The following is a 17,194-nucleotide window of genomic DNA, read 5'->3' on the forward strand; positions in this document are numbered from 1 at the left end:
CACACACACACACACACACACACACACACACACACACACACACACACACAGACAGGAACACATGGACACATGAGTTTATTAGACTATATTAAAGTTACTAGGCTTGCAAACTTAAACAAGCACACCAGACCAACAATCATGCAGTCCATCACTTAAGACACACAAAAGGAGAGGCAAGTGAGACTGCAGCATGGCATACTAATCTTTCTTATAACAAGTGCCTCTGGTGAACACCACCACCCGGGACAACGGCAGATGAACTTTCCTTCATCTGGGAATCAGCTCAGTTGTCTCTGATGCTGCTGGCTTAGAAGCCATCATCAAGGTGTTTATGATATCTGCTTATAATCCCATCAGTGAAGCAGAAAGGAAGATCTCAGGTTCAAAGCGAGCAGAGCCTACATATTAAGACTCTAACACACACACAAATTGGTTCTGTTCTTGATGGTAATATTCTATACTCTATTGCTGAAGATATTACACACTTTGGTCACAGGACATGGAGAAGTTAGCCTGGAACTGACTTAGGTTTTTTCTCTTACAATATCAGAAGGGATTGATTATGTAGGGTGCTGGGGCAGGATGGGAAGAAAAGACCTTAATAGTTTCTTTCAACTGTGAGCTCTATGAGCTACAATAATGAGCAGTCTGGCAAGACCTGAGTATAACAGCGGCAGGAATGTTATGGGGGTAAACAAGCATTTCTGATTAGATTTAAGGCCTCAGGAGGGGCAGCTCATTTGTGGCAGTGTAAATACAGCCAAGAATTCATTGCTGGGGAGCTCAAATAGGCCTGAGAGCAGAACATATTGTCAAGGGACAGCTGACTCTATTTTCTTCTTAAACAATGTTAGACTTTGATTTATTTCTTTTTTCCTCTCTAATTGTGCCCTTAGCTAGAAGTCAGTTTGATTTTTGATTTGTTCTTTCTCAGTAAACTTGTGAATTACACATTATTTCCATTGTTCTGAGAACTGACTGACCATAAAATATTTCATGGTATGTTAACTGTCTGACCATAAACCCGTAACATGTACCTTTCCCACAATCAATATAAGTGCAAAATTTTGCTTTTTTAATCACTCCCTTGTTTGCTGTAAAAAGCCTTTCTGCTTCTGGTCTTGGTTGCTTCATTCTTCTACCAAGGGAGACTGTAAGTTTGGCCTGGCTGTAAATAAACAGTCAACATCTTGCAACATCTTGGTTGTTACTTCCTGGCTTTCCATTCATAACACACATTACTCTTATTAGCTAAATGGACATAGTTTCAAATTGCCTTCTAACTATGTATCTCTATACCCAAAGACTAGAGCAGCCCTTATCCCTTAGAGAAGGTTCTTACTGGAGTGAACTGTGGTTAATACAGAGACCCACAGGTACAAGTGTAGAAAGTAAGTGTCTATGAAGTGCTCTGCTGTAAATTGGACATCTCTAACACACAGTCTCAGGGAACACTGTGGAAGAGAGGCAGAAAGGTTATGAGAATCAGAGGTTGGGTAGGACAGGTTGTCTTCAGACACAACAGGACAGCAGAACGAACTACCAGCAGCTATGGTTGCCTGCAGGAAGGAGGTCAGGCCTGCCAACATTCCAGCATCTAGTGGGGAGGGATGCTCAAGACCTCATCCTTAGCTGAGGAGCTATTGGTAATGAAGGCTGCTGGGGAAAAGACTCAGTTTTCTTTAAGGGAGTGGCTCCTGACAGGTTGACCATGAAGTGGTGGATGGCCTCAAACCCATGTACATGTGGGCAGCACTAATTAGACCTGGTAGGTTAAAGCAAACTAATAAACTAACAAATGAACTATTTTATAAAGGGACATGGAGTTGAGGGAAGCATGGGTGACATCCTAGAGGAGGGGAGTGAGGTATACATATAATCAAAATATAATGTATGCCTGTATGAAAATTTCAGAGAATAAAACTTTTTTAAATTGCAGGGGTTTTTTTGGGTGGGGACAGGTGGCACATGACTAATTCCAGCTCTTGGGAGGGAAAGGTAGTTGGATCTCTGAGTACCAGGCCAGCCTGGTCTGCAAAATGAGTTCCAGGACAGTCAGGGATACATAAAGAAACTCTGTCTTAAAAAACAAACAAATAAGCAGAAAAGCAAACAATATCACAGGCCTTAAAAAAATAAAACCACTTTATTTTAATTAACTGGGAAACAAAACCATCACATAGCTAATTTCAGGAGGCCATTCAAACACTTTCCTGGTTCCAATCTCTAGTCAGCTTAGCGGGCTTCTCTGCGGTTAAGAATGGCTTTTCTGAAACAATGGAGCTTTGCTTAGTGTTTTACACTTTCACTATCAATTGCATTATTCACTTATCCACAACAACAAAATAAGTGTAACAGTAGAAACAAACAGAAAGAAAAAGTGAGTTCTGTACTCTTTCATGGCGTGCGTGTCCCTTTGCTCCCACCTGTCCTTCCATATTACCTGACTTCACCCTTTCTGCTCTCCTCTCTAAATCTTAGACTATAGAAAAACTTACATGCATTTTCATATATGCATGTACACTTTAATGCCACATATGAGGGAGAGCATGGGTGTGCAGGCGTTGTATGTGTATGTGTTTTCCCTTCTGAGTTTGAGTCACCCCAGTTAATACTACTTTCCAAGCCCATCCTCTTTCCTCAACATTTCACAAAAAGTCAGTTTTGTGTGTCTGACAATGGACAGAATTCTCCAGATTCACTGGGAGTCACACATTTCAATGCTTATGTCTTTGTTACTGTCTTACTTAAGGTTTCTATTCCTGTGAAGGGACAGCACGACCATGGCAACCCTTATGAAGGAAAACTGTGGGGCTTAGATTTTTCAAAGCCTACCTTAATAAGGTTTCTCAAATGCTTCAACCCATCTTTCTAGCCCACTGTCCAAAAGTAGGGGAGAAAAGATGGTAAATAGGACAAGGGGATGTGGACCTGTTTAGAAGTAGTTTTTTGAGGTGACACCAATCTCCACTGTCAAGGTACCAGCAGTCTAGTTCATGGAGTGTCATCAAACATGAATCAGCAGTGGTGGCACAGCAAAAATAGCCAGGCCACTATGCAATCAGCATGAGTAAGTGGGAGTGACCAGAACCAGCCAGAAAGCCAGGAAAAGTTCTGTGTCATGCCTCTCTCAATGAAGTGAAGGTTAGTGAGGAGACCAATGAAGTGTCTGCACAGCAAGCAATGTAAGCACGTCAATTGGGTCCTACTTACATTCTCTCCAAACATCATGTGTCCTCCCATGGGTCTTGCTTCAGCAAAACATCCCATGAGTCTGCTTTTGCAAAATATCGTATGAGTTGACATCACGTGACACAACCAGAAATTTCCACTTCAGAAAAAAATTTAATTTGGCTCTGGCTTAGAGTTTCAGAGTTTAGTCCATTATCATCATGGCAGGAGTGTGGTGACATTCAGGAACGTGTGCTGGAGGAGGAACTCAGAGTTCTACGACTTGATCTGCAGGCAGCAATAGGAGACTGAGACACACTGGTCAGACTTGAGCTTGTAAGACCTCAAAGCCCACCTCCACAGTGACCCACTTACCCGCTCCAACAAGGCTATACTTCCTTATGGTCCACTTCCTATGGGCCCAGATTTCACATACATAAGTCTATAGGGGCCGTTCCTAGTCAAACCACCACAGTCACTAAACACAGGCTCAGAGCTGGCCCACAGGACACATTCACCCTGGGGTTCAAGTTCTGTTCTGTACGTTTGTGTTGGGATGACAGGTCATTCCAGTGCCTATTCCAACACCAAGACAGCCAGTAGAAGAAAAACACCCAACACTAGGAATCTTTTTAAATGAAATTTTAATATCACGCCTCAGCTTAAGCCATGTCATAGACATCTGCCTAGGGGACGGTGATGTTCTGTGAATTACTACCTAACAGTAAGAGGGGACAAACAGTGTGAATTACTATCTAACAGTAAGAGGGGCCAAAGAGTTCAAAATGCTGGAAAGCGGAAGACATGTCAGGCTTGTTTATTTTATCTTATTTATTATTATTATTATTGTTGTTGTTGTCTGTTTTCTAATGAGAGAGGGGTGTGGATGTGGACGGGTGGAGAGGATATGGGAGAAGTAGAAAGAGGTGAAACTGCAATAAGAAAATATTGTATGAAAAAAATCTATTTTTAGTTTAGAGAGAGAAAGACAATAGATGAGATAGAATTTCCTGTTTTTATTTTGTTTGATAGACAAGATATTTCAAAGGTTATTTTTAAAATTTGTTTTTATTTTAAATTTTTTTGTTTGCATTTCCAGACAAGGTTTCTCTGAGAGTTTTGGCTGTTCTGTAGACTAGGCTGGTCTTGAACTCAAGAGATCTGCCTGCCTCTGCCTCCTGAGTGCTGGGATTAAAGTTGCGGGCCACCAACACCCAGCGTAGAATATAATCTAGTTTTATATATAACATAGTAATTAGTCTGCTCAGGTTGGTGTAACAAAACCTCATAGAATAGATGGCTTAGACAACTACAGTTTATTTCTGCCTAGACGCAGGGGGATGGACTTTTACAACTCCACATCTGTCAATCACTAGGAGGGTCAGTTATTTTTCAGTGCTGTGACCAAAATACCTGAGAGGAACAACCTAAGGAAAGAAAGGTGATATTAGATCCCATCTTCCAAATCCTCCAAAATGACAGTGCCACTGGTCATGCCCTAAATGACACCTGGGTTCAGCTCATGCTGGACTCGGAAGGATTGCTGGTGGGCAGAAAGAGCTTACACTCAGCATTCTTCAGGGACCTGTGACATGGATTTCTGCCGGCCAGGAAGAGCCATTCCCTTTATCTCCTCTTACCTCTGGCAATGGGGCTTCTAGCTGTCCATTAGTGCACGCCTGTAACACGTATCAAAGCCCCGATGCTAGGTCTTAGGCGGTTCTGGCTTAGTCCTGGAACTCACTCTATAGACCAGGCTGTCCTGGAATTCAGAGACCTGCCTGCCTCTGCCTCTCAGGGTTGGGATGAAAGTGGGATGCTACCTCACCCAGCTCATTATCACTTTTCAAAAGACATTTTGAAAGGTTATCGAATGAGTAAAAGCAGTACTTGAGGTTAAATTACTGGACTTCAAACTCAACCTGGTTCCCATGTCACCATGTATGGTGAAGAAGATGCAGCCCGATGCCACAGGCTCCATTAAAGAAATGTCTCCACTACAGGGCCGGCCATGGACAGGGACAGATGCCACTCACAGCCTGACATCTGCAATTTGGTGATTGTTCAAATTTGGGATGCACAGAGTGAACAGATGATTTTCAGGCTTGGGGACTCAGCTCTAAGCCTCACAGAAGTCCAAGTGAGGATGAACTGGGCAAGTTTGGAGAGGAAACTGGTCATGAGGAATTTATATCCATAAATGGGTCAACCAGCAAAAATTCTGGACCCGTCTGTTGTAAAAAGAAAACATCAGAGATAAAATACCTTCAAGTAGGAATCTAGGTTTATGATTCAGGTGTCAGCCCAAGTTCTGATGGCCTCATTGCGTTGTGCCTGAGGTACGGCTGGATGTTATGACCATGAATGGGGCCATGCTGTAAAGGAGCCTGCCCATCTTGAGAAAGCCAGAAAACAGAGAGGGAGAGCTTCACTTCCAGTGCATTACTTCTCCTGATTAGGATCTACCTCTTAACCCATTCAGTAAACTCAACAATAAATTCATTAATGGGTTGTTAACCTCCCCTCCCCCACATCTAGTTTCTTCCCAATAGTGACACCAGTCCTTCAATATATGAGCCTCCTGTGGGAGATATTTCTGGAGGGGTGGTCCTTTCTGTGGTCAGATGGTTGATTAGACCAAATGGAACATTAGGTGTCCACCTAGGGAAGACCAGAAGGAACTAATTTTTTTTCTTAATGGATGGGCCTTACTGCTGCCATCTCACTGTGATAAAATATCACGACACAAGTGATTGGGGAAGGGAAGGAAGGGATTATTCTGGTTCACAGTTTCAGGTTTCAATCCTTCTCCCCACCCCACCCTAACCCCTTGGGGAAGTCACAGGAGCTGGAGCTTGAAACAGCTGGTCACATGACATTTAGTCAAGAGGCAGAGTAAACCCTTGCCTCAGCTCTCTCTCCTTCTCACTCAGCTGAAGGCAGGGAATACTACCACCCAACTGGTCAAGTCTTTCCACTACAATTAGGGGAATCCTCTACCATAGATTGTGTCAAGTTGACACCACCACTATCCAGCATACCTCCCTAGTATGGAGGCCAGCTTCTTTCAGTTTAGTATTTTTATTTTTGTACCTAGAAGTGCATTTATGTTGTCTTAAAAGTTCTATTTAAATTATATCCCATGATAAGATGTATGTCCCTTTAATAAAGTCTGTTTGAACTGCATGTTTGCTAAGCCACCGGGAAAGTCTCAAACTGTGATAATACATGATCCTATCTCAAAAGCCAGAATTACACATATTTTTCTCCATAAGCTCTAGACTCTCAAGTTCTGAAAACGAGATGTAATTTATCTTTGTGCTACCCTGCAACTATCAGCACCATGCTGCTGCCAGAGAGTAGCCAGTGAGTGTTTGAATATTTAATATTTCATTTGTGGCTTTTTTTTCCTCCCTTGGAGGCAAGTGTAGACCAGCATTCTTTAGTATTCGAAGCTGTTCTTAAATTTCTGATCCCTGACTCCAAGCGCTGATATTACAGGCATGTACTACCATGTCCAGCTTATTTATGGTATATTTAACAGGCTATTCACTAGTAAACACAAGAGAAGGGTCTCATGCTGCCTAAGCTGGCCTCCAATAATGTAGTTGATGGTGACTTTGAATTCCTGGCTCCGCCCCAACCTCCCCACTATGCTAGTATTACAGGAATGTGCCTTCATAAAACCTGGGTCAATTTTTGCTCTCAAAGCGCGGGTTTTTGGTTTTGTTTTATTTTTTTTCCCTTTCCCACTCCAGGTGTTTCTATCACTTTCTTTGGTTGCACACAGCAAGAGTAAAATTGACGAAAATGAGGGCATTAACACGACACGTTTTTCTAAGATCAGACAGTCCTTAAAGTGTATATGGTTAAAAAACAAACAAACAAACAAACAAACAAACAAACAAACAAACCCGTCCAGTGTTGGAAGCTGAAAGAATATGTTTAAGAGCTTTTGTAGTTGGGATTCAACTTTACCCAGTTTACAGTCCCTAAAAGGCCCTCGTACCATTAATTGTTCTGGGTCAGCAGGCTCGCGCGCTGAGCCTCTTCTGTGGCCTGCCATTGGTCCGGACGAGGTCCACGTCTCTTCCGCGCACGAGGAGCCTCGCACCCGGGGCGCCACGGACCTAACAGCCGCCGAGCCCGCAGCCTGGCCGCCCGTCTGGGCAGCACTCAACAGTCGCGGCAGGGGCAGGTCGCCGCAGCGCGAGGGTCTGGGATGCTGTGGGGCTGAGGGTCGTGGTCCCCAGGGTTCGGAAGGAAGATCGGTGGGAAAATGTCTTCGGGGCATGCGCCACAGCGGCCGTTAAGTGACCCAAAACCGACACCTTGGAGGCGGCAGCCTGGAGGCATGGGGCTGGAGCATGGCCGGGCTTCGCACGTCCAGCGGGGACCCTGAGGGCGCAGAGCGCAGGCGCGAGGCGCAGGGCCCGCCGGCGGCCAGGTGCGGCCAGCCAGGTGCGGAGCACGGGTGGAGCAACGCGGCTGCGCGGGCGTCAGGGGCGGGGCCCGCAGCCACACGGTTCTGGGCGGGGCTTTGTCTGAGCAGCTTGCTTTCGGGGTGGATTTGCTTCTTGCCCATGGGTAAGTGATGCCGGAGGTTGATGAGGACTAGAGATGGAACACTAACACCCCTACTCTCACTCCCCCCACCCCCACTCCTACCCCCAGACGAGATTCATAATACACCTCAGGAAAACTACTGAAAACCTAGTGGTTGATCTCTTGTTTACTTCAGGTTAAGTTCTAGTTAGTAGGAACATGTGTCATAGAATACCAACATTCAAGTCCGCGAGTGAATTGGATTCGTGTTGCAGCATCATTGGCTTATTAAGGGAATCCGCTGCACCCCAGATTCATTTGACGATGTTTGAGAAGTTACTGAAAGCAGAGTGGATGAGGTTGAGATTTCGAGAATGACGTTGAACTTGTGATTCCCAACCTTCCCCGTTCTGGGTTACTGCTGAGCACCACTGGGGCTGGTTTTATGCAGTGTTGAGGAGATCCAATATGCTTCAGGCTTGCTGTATAAGCGTTTTACCGCCTGAGCAGCACCCATAACCCAAGGCCGAGGATCTTAGCCATAGCATGTATCACACTGAACTAGTAATGGTTAAACATGAGTATTATCGCACTTTGCTCAGTTGCACGGTTTTAGAACCCATCGTCAGTATCTCAGTACTTATAGGGTGAACTCTGTGGGCAAGTGGTAACAGAGGAGAAGCCAGCACAATGCCTACCTCTTTTCGTTTTCACAATGCCATCGTTTCTTCCAGGCATCTCGTGTGAAAAGGGATTATTTGGCATTTACAGCTGAGTTGCCGCTGATTCTGATACAGAGTCCAGAGGATAAATCTGCATTATTCTTATTTTTTGTCACAATGGAAGTTGGAAACAAAATGGAAATGGCAGAAAACATCCCGGTAAATGGCACCCTTCTTACCCACCCACATGGGTCTCAGAGGGGTGTGCTGTGGAGAAATGACAAACCATCCTATTTGCATCTTGGATCTCTCCCCAGGGTGTCGAACTAAATAAAACTGACATCAGTTAAATATCCATATTTGATACATATAAACACAGATGCAAATAACACATGTTAGTTATTTAAAAAATTTCTCCAAATGTGCAAATGGAGATTTTATTTTTTCCTTTTCTTTACCTGGAGAGTTTAAAGTGTAGAGTCTTACCTGAGGTCTGTTGAGACTCACGACTTTGCATTTCTAAGTTTCCAGGAAGGTGCTATACTTGTTGAGGGACCACACTTGGAGATCTAGCTGAATCCCCCTGCTATGTAGCACTTGGGCACTTGAAATTTGGCTAGTGCATCTGCGGAAGGAACTGAACTTTACCTTGATTAATTTTAGCACTAACAAGTATGAATGAAACTCTGGGTTCAGTCTCCAGCACAGCTAGAGAGAGGGAGAGCAGAGGCTGGGGCTTGGTCGCATATGCGGGGTGTGTTGTATTACCAGAGATGGAAGCCAGAGCCACAGCCATGGAAGCCAAGTGCCACTTAATCTACATCTCAGCCCGCCCACGTGTGATTTGTTTTTATATCGTTACTTTAGATACAGGTTTGTCTCGGTTTAGTCCTTTACAGTACTTGTAGGAATAGCAGGGACAGCTGTTGTAGATACAGCTTACATTTCTTTTTCTCTTGGATCTGCTGGGGATGGGGGGAAAGGGGTTTTCTGATTTAGAACAGTTGTAACAAGAACAGTAGGGCTTATCTCTGGGTAAGTAGATTGAGGGCAGGTGGAGATGAGGATGCATAGATAGAGATACAGGCAAGGACTAGTGTATGTGTCAAGTGTATAGAAAATTAAGAAGAAACGTGAAGGTGGGAAACTTAAACCCATTTTAAACTGAGTTAGCAGAATTCTTGCTAAAACTGGCCTATGCAGTCCAAAGACTGGGATCCAGACTCAGATGAAAGCCTGCTAGACAAGAGGCCTTAGAAGTTTGAGTGAAGCCTGGGAGGTTGAGAGTCTGGACCACAGTCCTTGGCAGTTTACACAGTGTTTGCCTACAGGAAGCAGAAGCGCCCAGTTAGGGCATACAGACTGCAAGGAGGTTGTGTTACACTGTGGTGCTCCTCGGTGACCTTAGGTTTGAGCTGCTGTGGCCCAGATTGATCCTTTTGGTTTCTTCTTAAATGTCTAAAGTCACGTGTGATTGAGACCTTTTTGTTGTTGTTTAAAATCTTTCAGTGCAATAGTGTGGTTGGTGGTAATTTTAAAGAAGTCTGTCCAGAGAAGGTAATTAGGTTCAAACCGCCATTATACAAACAACGGTACCAGTTCGTTAGAGATTTAGTGGATCGCCATGAACCCAAGAAGGTAATAATTATTATTTTTAACTGTTATGACTGCCCTATTAAAGTGGTTTATCAACTATACTAGTAAGATACACACATCCCTCCCCCAAGTGCTCAGGATTATGAACAAGGGCATGCTAGACAAGCTGTCTACTACTGAACGACTTCCCCAGTCCGAATGCTCTGGGGTGTTGGATGTGATTATAGTACCTTGTATACAAGTAGAAAACTGTCAGAAAGAAAAAAAAAGAGATGTGGGTTTGTAGGTTGCATAGTCTGGCTTCTACCTCATAGGCTCAAGTGATCCTCCTGCCTCAGCTTCTCCAAGCAGAGACTGCTGGTGTGCCCAGCAGGAGAATCTTCAAAGTGGTTATTGCAATAGGGAGAAGACCTTAAGGGCAGGAGCTCCAGTGTTTCAGAGTTAAGGAGGGTTTTGTTTTGCCCCTCTTCCTTTTTCTTTTGTAAGCCATGCAGGCATGAACAAAGTCACAAATTGGGAGAGTCATTATGATAACCCCGAGAAGGGCCAGCAACAGCATTTTTAACAGTGAGAGCAGCTTAATTATGGTTATTTATTTTTGAAGACAGGGTCTTATTGTTCAAACTGGCCTCCAACTCTACTCTCCTGCCTTTCTCTCCCAAGTTTGTGATTACAGTGTTTGCCAAGACACCTGCTGAACACCCCCCACCCCATCTGTTTTTGAATATAAGGGCTGGCTATATTTCCCCAGCTGGTCTCAAACTATTGGGATCTGGCAATTTCTTTTCCCTCCCCTCTTCTCTTCCTCTCCTCTCCCTTTCACATCTCTTTTCCTCCCCTGTCTCTTTCTTTTCTTCTTTTCTTTATCTTTGTTTTTCAAGAGGGCTTCTCTGATTAGCCTTGGCTGTATGAGAACTCTGTAGACCAGGCTGGCCTCAAACTCAAGAGATTTGTCTGCCTCTGCTTCCCAGTGCTGGGATTAAAGCTGTCTGCCACCACGCCTGGCCTCCAGTGATCTTGCTTTCCATTTAAGCCTTTACCTGTGTGTAGTGGGGCTCCAGGCATTTCCCAGCCTGGTTGGGAAGGATCCCTGAGGAAAAGCTATTTCTTCAGTTTGGGGAGATAAAGTTCCATGGTATGAGGGTGGGACAGAGAGAAGCTTTAGGAAAGTGTGGTTATGGGAGATTTCAGGAACAAATAGTAATTTTCAACCTTAAGCCTGGGAATGGAAACACAAAGAGTCTTACCTAAGTCTTAATGGAGGAAGGTCATTCTTTGCAGTGACCCCTTTCCTGGAAAATGAAGTGTAGGTGAGTCTCTTTACCCTTGTACAGGGAGCTCAGAGCTCAGGTGGAAATCACCTTGCTAGCAGGTGAGATGGCTCAGCCAGTATAGACATTTGCTGCCAAATCTTATGACCTGAGTTCAAATCCCCAGGATCCTCCTGGTGGAAGCTGAGAGACCTGACTTCCACAGGTTGTCTGACCTCCACATGTGTACTGTGGTAAGCAATAAAAATGCACCAATATCAAAAAGAATTCCAGTAAATTTTTTTTCTTTGAAACAAACAAACAAACAAACAAACAAACGATTTATTTGAAGCCCAGTGTGCTGGTATATACCTTTAATTCCAGCACTCAGGAGGCAGAGACAGGTGGATCTCTTGAGTTTGAGGCCACCCTGGTCCATAGTATTCAAGGACAGCTAGGGCTACACAGAGAAACCCTGTATTAAAAAAAAAAAAAACCAAACCAAATAAACCAAACAAACAAAAACAAATCAGGTGTGTGTGTGCGCACACACATGCGTGCACGAGAGCCAGAAGACATTAGATATCATGGCACTGTGTGCTACCTGGTATGGATGCTGGGAACTGAACCTGGGTCCTCTGAAAGAGCAGCCAGCATTCTTAACCTCTGAACCACTTTTCCAGACCTCTTTGCTAAATTTAAATGTGAAGAGAATCTTGTCTTTTTGCATTTGGTTTTAATGCCATAGATTCCACATTTCTGGAATGTTCTATTGGAATATCAGGCAGTATTGCAGTATTGTGATCAGAGGTACTGTGGTTCTTTTCATATTGATGGTAAGTGGGGCAGGATGGCACACATATCCAACCCCAGGTGAACTTTAAGGTTAGAGGCTGAGGCAGGAGGTTTGCTTAAGCTCTGGAGTTTTGAGGCCAACCTGAGCTACATAGTGGGATTCTAACTCAAAAGCAAAAACTGACGAACCAAAGTTGCAGCAGGTCAGATGATAGTGGGCCTGTCTATCAACTTTGCAACAAAGTCATCGTTTCATAGAATCAAGTACCTGGTGATTATGCTTATGAGCTTGCTGTGGCCATAGATCAGATTCCAGTAAGGTGGAGGGTTCTTTCTCTGCCCAGTGTGGAGGACTGGGTTAAGCAGCCTTCTCTCACAGACTTCCTCTAGGTACACTCCTATTTTGCAAATGTTCATACACCTGCCTTCGTGGCCTTTTAAGCAAATCTGTTGACTTGAAGAATCTGAAATGACTTACTTTGGCAGCTCAGAGTTCAATATGGAATTTCACATGGCTCAGTGTGATTATTTTCTTAAACAGTTTGAGAAATTTGGGCTGAAGATGTCGCTCAGTTTGTAGAATGCTGGCCTAGCATGCACAAAGCCCTGTGTTCTATGTCCAGTATCTTGTAAACTGGATGCAATGGTTTAAGCCAATAAACCCAAGCACTCTTAGAACTCCAGAGGTAGAGGCAAGATGATCAGAAATTCAAGGTCAGCTGTGGTCACATATCAAGTTTGAAGTCAGATTAGGCCATAGGAGACCCTGTCTCAATAAATGAATACATAAACAAACATAAAGAAGGAATTAAGAAGTTAAAATACTCTATGAGAAAGGAACGGAAGCAGATTTTAGCAAGCTTTGTTTCTGAAGCATGACGTTAGACTCCAAACTGTGCTGGGCATGTTGCCTTAGACCTGTAGTCTCAACACACCCAGGCAGAGGCAGGAGGATTGCCATGAGTTTGAGGTCATCCTGGTCTGCAAAGTGAGTTCCAGGCCAGCAAGGAGTACATATCAAGACCCTGTCTAAAATAAAACAAACCTAAAGCAACAAACCACCTCAATTAAAAAAAAATATGACTGAACTTAAGATTCTCGATTTGTAGCTGAGGGTAACTTTGAACTCCCCATCTTCCTGCCTCTGCTTTGCCAAGTGCTAGGATTATGGGTCTGTGCTATTGCTCTTGGTTCACTTGGAGCTGGGAATGGGACCCAGGGCTTCAGGCATGCTAGGCAGGCACTTTATCAATTCAATTACAACTCCAGCTTAACATGTGATTCTGAATGGGAAAACTAGTCTTCCCTGGACCTCCTAAGGCAGGGCCTCATATCCTAGTTGCCTTCAAACATAGTTTTCTGCCTCAGCATCCCCTGTGCTAGGATTATAAGCAGAAGACTACTGTGCCTTTTTATCTTCCTTGTGTCAAATACAGACAGTATCGATTGTTCTGAATAGGAATGACTCTGTGTCATCCTTCTGCATAATAACTTTGTTTTCACTACTGATACACAGTGTTCCATGGAGGCAGGACACACATGCAAGGGTGTACAAACACACACATGTGAATGGAGGCCCTGAAAAGGTCAACATTGGTATCTTCCTCTGTCATACATTAGGTATGGTTTTTGAGATAGGTTTCTAACTGAACTCAGATATGTCCGATTTGGCTAGGCTGTAGGTAGGATGACAGGTGTATTCTGCCACCTGACTTTGTATAGGTGCTGGGGATCCGAACTTAGCTCCTTATTCTTGCACTTCCCCCACGAACCTGCCCCCAGTTTTAAAAACTCATACCTTTCTGGCTATGAATGTCTTGCAAATGACGCTGTATCTCATCTATAGGTTGCAGACCTGGGATGTGGCGATACCAAGCTCCTAAAGCTGCTAAAAATCTACCCATGCATTCAACTGCTTGTTGGGGTAGATATCAATGAGGAAAAATTGCATTCAAATGGGTAATACTTCTAGTCCTATGGTTTGGATGTGGTTTGTCCCCTAGAGTGCTTGTGTTGGAAGCCTAGTCCCCAGAGTGGTAGGAGAACTATGGAGAAATGAGGTATAGTCATAGGTCATGGGAATCTTTCCCATAATAAATGCATCCTCGCTCTCTCTCCAGACATGATGTTATGATATAGTGCAGGACGCCCTTATTTTAAGTTTTCAGGTTTAAAGGTTTCATTCCTGGTTTAAAGCCTATCTCTAAGGTGTGGGTTAGGTCTCATGCCTACATCAGTTCTGAGGGAGGATTGTGAAGTGGGCATGTGCGTGGCCCCTTCACACCACACTCCCCTTTCTGCTTCTCTGATACGTATTAGATTTCTAGATCATTTTGAGACATGCCCTTCTAAAGAGCAAGGAGCCAAAACATCTCTGATCCAAAGAGAGGCAAAATGTGAAAATAAGAACCACACTGAACATTAAAATCATGTTCTTCCTGGCCTAATACCCGCCCCCCACCCCAGAAGGAAACTGCCTGAGGGCCTACTGTTTACTATAAGAAGAGAAAGACAGGCCAAGTTAGTCACATCAGTGTAGGGAAAAGGTGATAAGCTGGCTCTCTAACTGTAGTCAGAATTCCTTCTTTTTATTTTCCTGGTGTCAGGGATCACAGTAAATCCAGACACACCAAAGCAGGATTTTGAGTTTCAGGGCCTCTCCTCATTTAGCTGGGTAAGCCCTATGGCACTGAGCCGTAATCCAGCCCCAGGATTGCTAAATTGGTTGTTTGCCAATGTTTCTGACTGATGATGGTTCTTTTGCAGGCATCGCTTGTCTCCCTATTTGGGGGAGTTCGTAAAACCCCGAGATCTAGATTTGACCGTCACCTTGTATCATGGCTCTGTTGTGGAGAGAGACTCCCGCTTGCTTGGATTTGATTTGGTAACATGCATTGAATTGTAAGTCTGAAAGTTGTAGAAACTGTTCATTTTGGAAAATACAGAGGAACTAGCTTCAGATATCAGTGTGATTATTTGTAAAAAAAAAAAAAATAATGGCTTATCACTTGGGTGTATCTTTTTACTTTTAGTATTTTATTTCGGAATTCCAAATATGAAGACAATTCCAAAGATAGACATTCATATGGTCACCACACAGCCAGCTGTTAACGCCTCCCTCCTCTTGCTTATCGGGTTACATGTGATGTTCACTCTCTCCCTCCACACAGTCTTTGTTCTTCCTTGAAATAAGAAAAGATATATGTGTGTGTATCTGCAAAAGAACCATCATAAGTCAGAAACATTGGCAAACAACCAATTTAGCAATCCTGGGGCTGGATTACAGCTCAGTGCCAAAGGGCTTACCCAGCTAAATGAGGAGAGGCCCTGAAACTCAAAATCCTGCTTTGGTGTGTCTGGATTTACTGTGATCCCTGACACCAGGAAAATAAAAAGAAAAAGAATTCTGACTACAGCTATAGAACCCAGATATATATGCCTTTGCCCCCATTTAAAGATTTCATTTGTGGGGCTGGAAGGATGTCTCAATGATTAAGAACACTTGTTCTCCCAGCACCCACCCGGTAGCCAACATCTATCCATAACCCCATTCCGCTGTCTCCAACTCCCTCCTCTGATCTCTGAGGGCATTCGATATGCAAGCCAGCACTCACATGCACGATAGTAAAGAGCCTTGCACTCCATTCTATAGTGCGCTTGTGTCTATAGTGCGCTTGTGTCTATAGTGCGCTTATGTCTATAGCGCGCTTATGTCTATAGTGCGCTTATGTCTATAGCGCGCTTATGTCTATAGTGCGCTTATGTTTACTAGACTTTACATTTACTTTTATGTGTATTAGTACTTGCCTAGATGTTTGTCTCTCTACCATGTGTGAGGCCAGAAGAAGGACTGGATCCCTGGGACTGGAGTCAGACAGTTGACAGTTGTGAGCCACCATGTAGATGCTGGGAATTGAACTCTGCTTCTCTGGAAGAGCAGCCACTGCTTTTAACCACCGAGTCATCTCTCCAGACTCTGTATTTTCCTTCCTTCCTCCCTTCCTTCCTTCCTTCCTCCCTCCCTTCCTTCCTTCCTTCCTTCCTTCCTTCCTTCCCCTTCCTTCCTTCCTTCCTTCCTTCCTTCCTTCCTTCCTTCCTTCCGAAGTCTAACAGAAACCAGGATGGTCTCAAACTTGATATATAGAATTTTGAACTACTTATTCTGTCTCTGCCCTAGATGTTGGGATTATCGGTGTGAGCTACCATGCTCAGTTTTATGTGGTGCAAAGAATTGAAACCAGGCCTTTATGCCTTTTAGAGTTTCTCTTGCTGTTGATTTGTAGTACATTGTGATCAGACAGAATACAGGGAATCCTATCAGTTTTTCTATATTTGATAAGACATGCTTTGGGCCTTAATGTATAATGTATGTTAGTGAACGTTCTATGGGCTGCTGAGAAGAATGTGTTTGGGTAGAATATCCTGTAGATTATATGTTAAGTCCCTTTGACCTATGATTCATTTAATTTAGGTATTTCTTTTGTTGGGATGGCCTGTCACTTGGTAAGAGTGGGGTATTGATGATTCTCTTCTGCTGTGCTGGGGTTAATCTGTATGTCACATGTAGTAGTAATTGGTAATGTCTTTAAAACATCATTGCCTTGTGTTTTGCGATTATAATATAATTATGCCGTTTCCCTTCCTTTCCTTTCTCCAAGTCCTCCTGTGAATGGTGTTTGTCTGAGATGGAGGCAGAGTTTTCAGATGATCCCTAGCTCCAGCCCTGTTGGTTTCATTATCACGTGTAGTTACAGGTTACCAGCGTCACTCATTCTTTACCTTTTGGTCCCACTCACCTAGGCATTTGCTCTTCACGTAACTTTCTGCATGCAGTGTTCATATGACCCACTTGAGAGTACATTGGAGTAAATGACCTGTTACTCCTAAATGTTAGAGATATTCTAACAATTTTTATTAAGGGTGTGTGTGTGTTGGGGGGAACTTGAATTGCTAGCCATATTACAGACCTTCAAACATCTTTTCTAAGAAGGAATGCTTTGGGCCAATGAAATGGCTCAGCAGGAAAAGGCACTTGCTGTGTAAGTCTAGAAAGCTGTGTTCAATGTCCAGAACCCAGTTAAAGGTGGAAGGAGAGAGCTGGTTCTCAGTGTCATACTCTGGCTTTTAAATATAGCACATGAATGTCCCTCCATCACACACACACACACACACACA

At 43.8% G+C, this 17,194-nt stretch overlaps 1 protein-coding gene across 2 annotated transcripts in view; it reads left to right on the forward strand.

Moving 5' to 3' along the window:
• The first annotated feature begins 7,283 nt into the window (after positions 1-7,283).
• Henmt1 (HEN methyltransferase 1) overlaps positions 7,284-17,194 on the forward strand; it is a 14,862-nt gene continuing 4,951 nt past the window's right edge. Inside the window, exons 1-5 of one of the 2 annotated variants that reach the window (XM_028757420.1) lie at positions 7,284-7,632; positions 8,451-8,597; positions 9,888-10,016; positions 13,866-13,978; positions 14,786-14,920. In XM_028757420.1, the coding sequence (XP_028613253.1) occupies positions 8,556-8,597; positions 9,888-10,016; positions 13,866-13,978; positions 14,786-14,920 (419 nt within the window). In that variant the 5' untranslated portion in view covers positions 7,284-7,632; positions 8,451-8,555. Of the gene's footprint in view, positions 7,633-7,732; positions 7,759-8,450; positions 8,598-9,887; positions 10,017-13,865; positions 13,979-14,785; positions 14,921-17,194 lie in introns of those variants that run through there. The other variant, XM_028757421.1, reaches the window with a different exon arrangement.

The sequence above is a fragment of the Grammomys surdaster genome, unplaced genomic scaffold, assembly GCF_004785775.1.
Source record: "Grammomys surdaster isolate TR1022 unplaced genomic scaffold, NIH_TR_1.0 126158, whole genome shotgun sequence".
NCBI lineage: Eukaryota > Metazoa > Chordata > Mammalia > Rodentia > Muridae > Grammomys > Grammomys surdaster.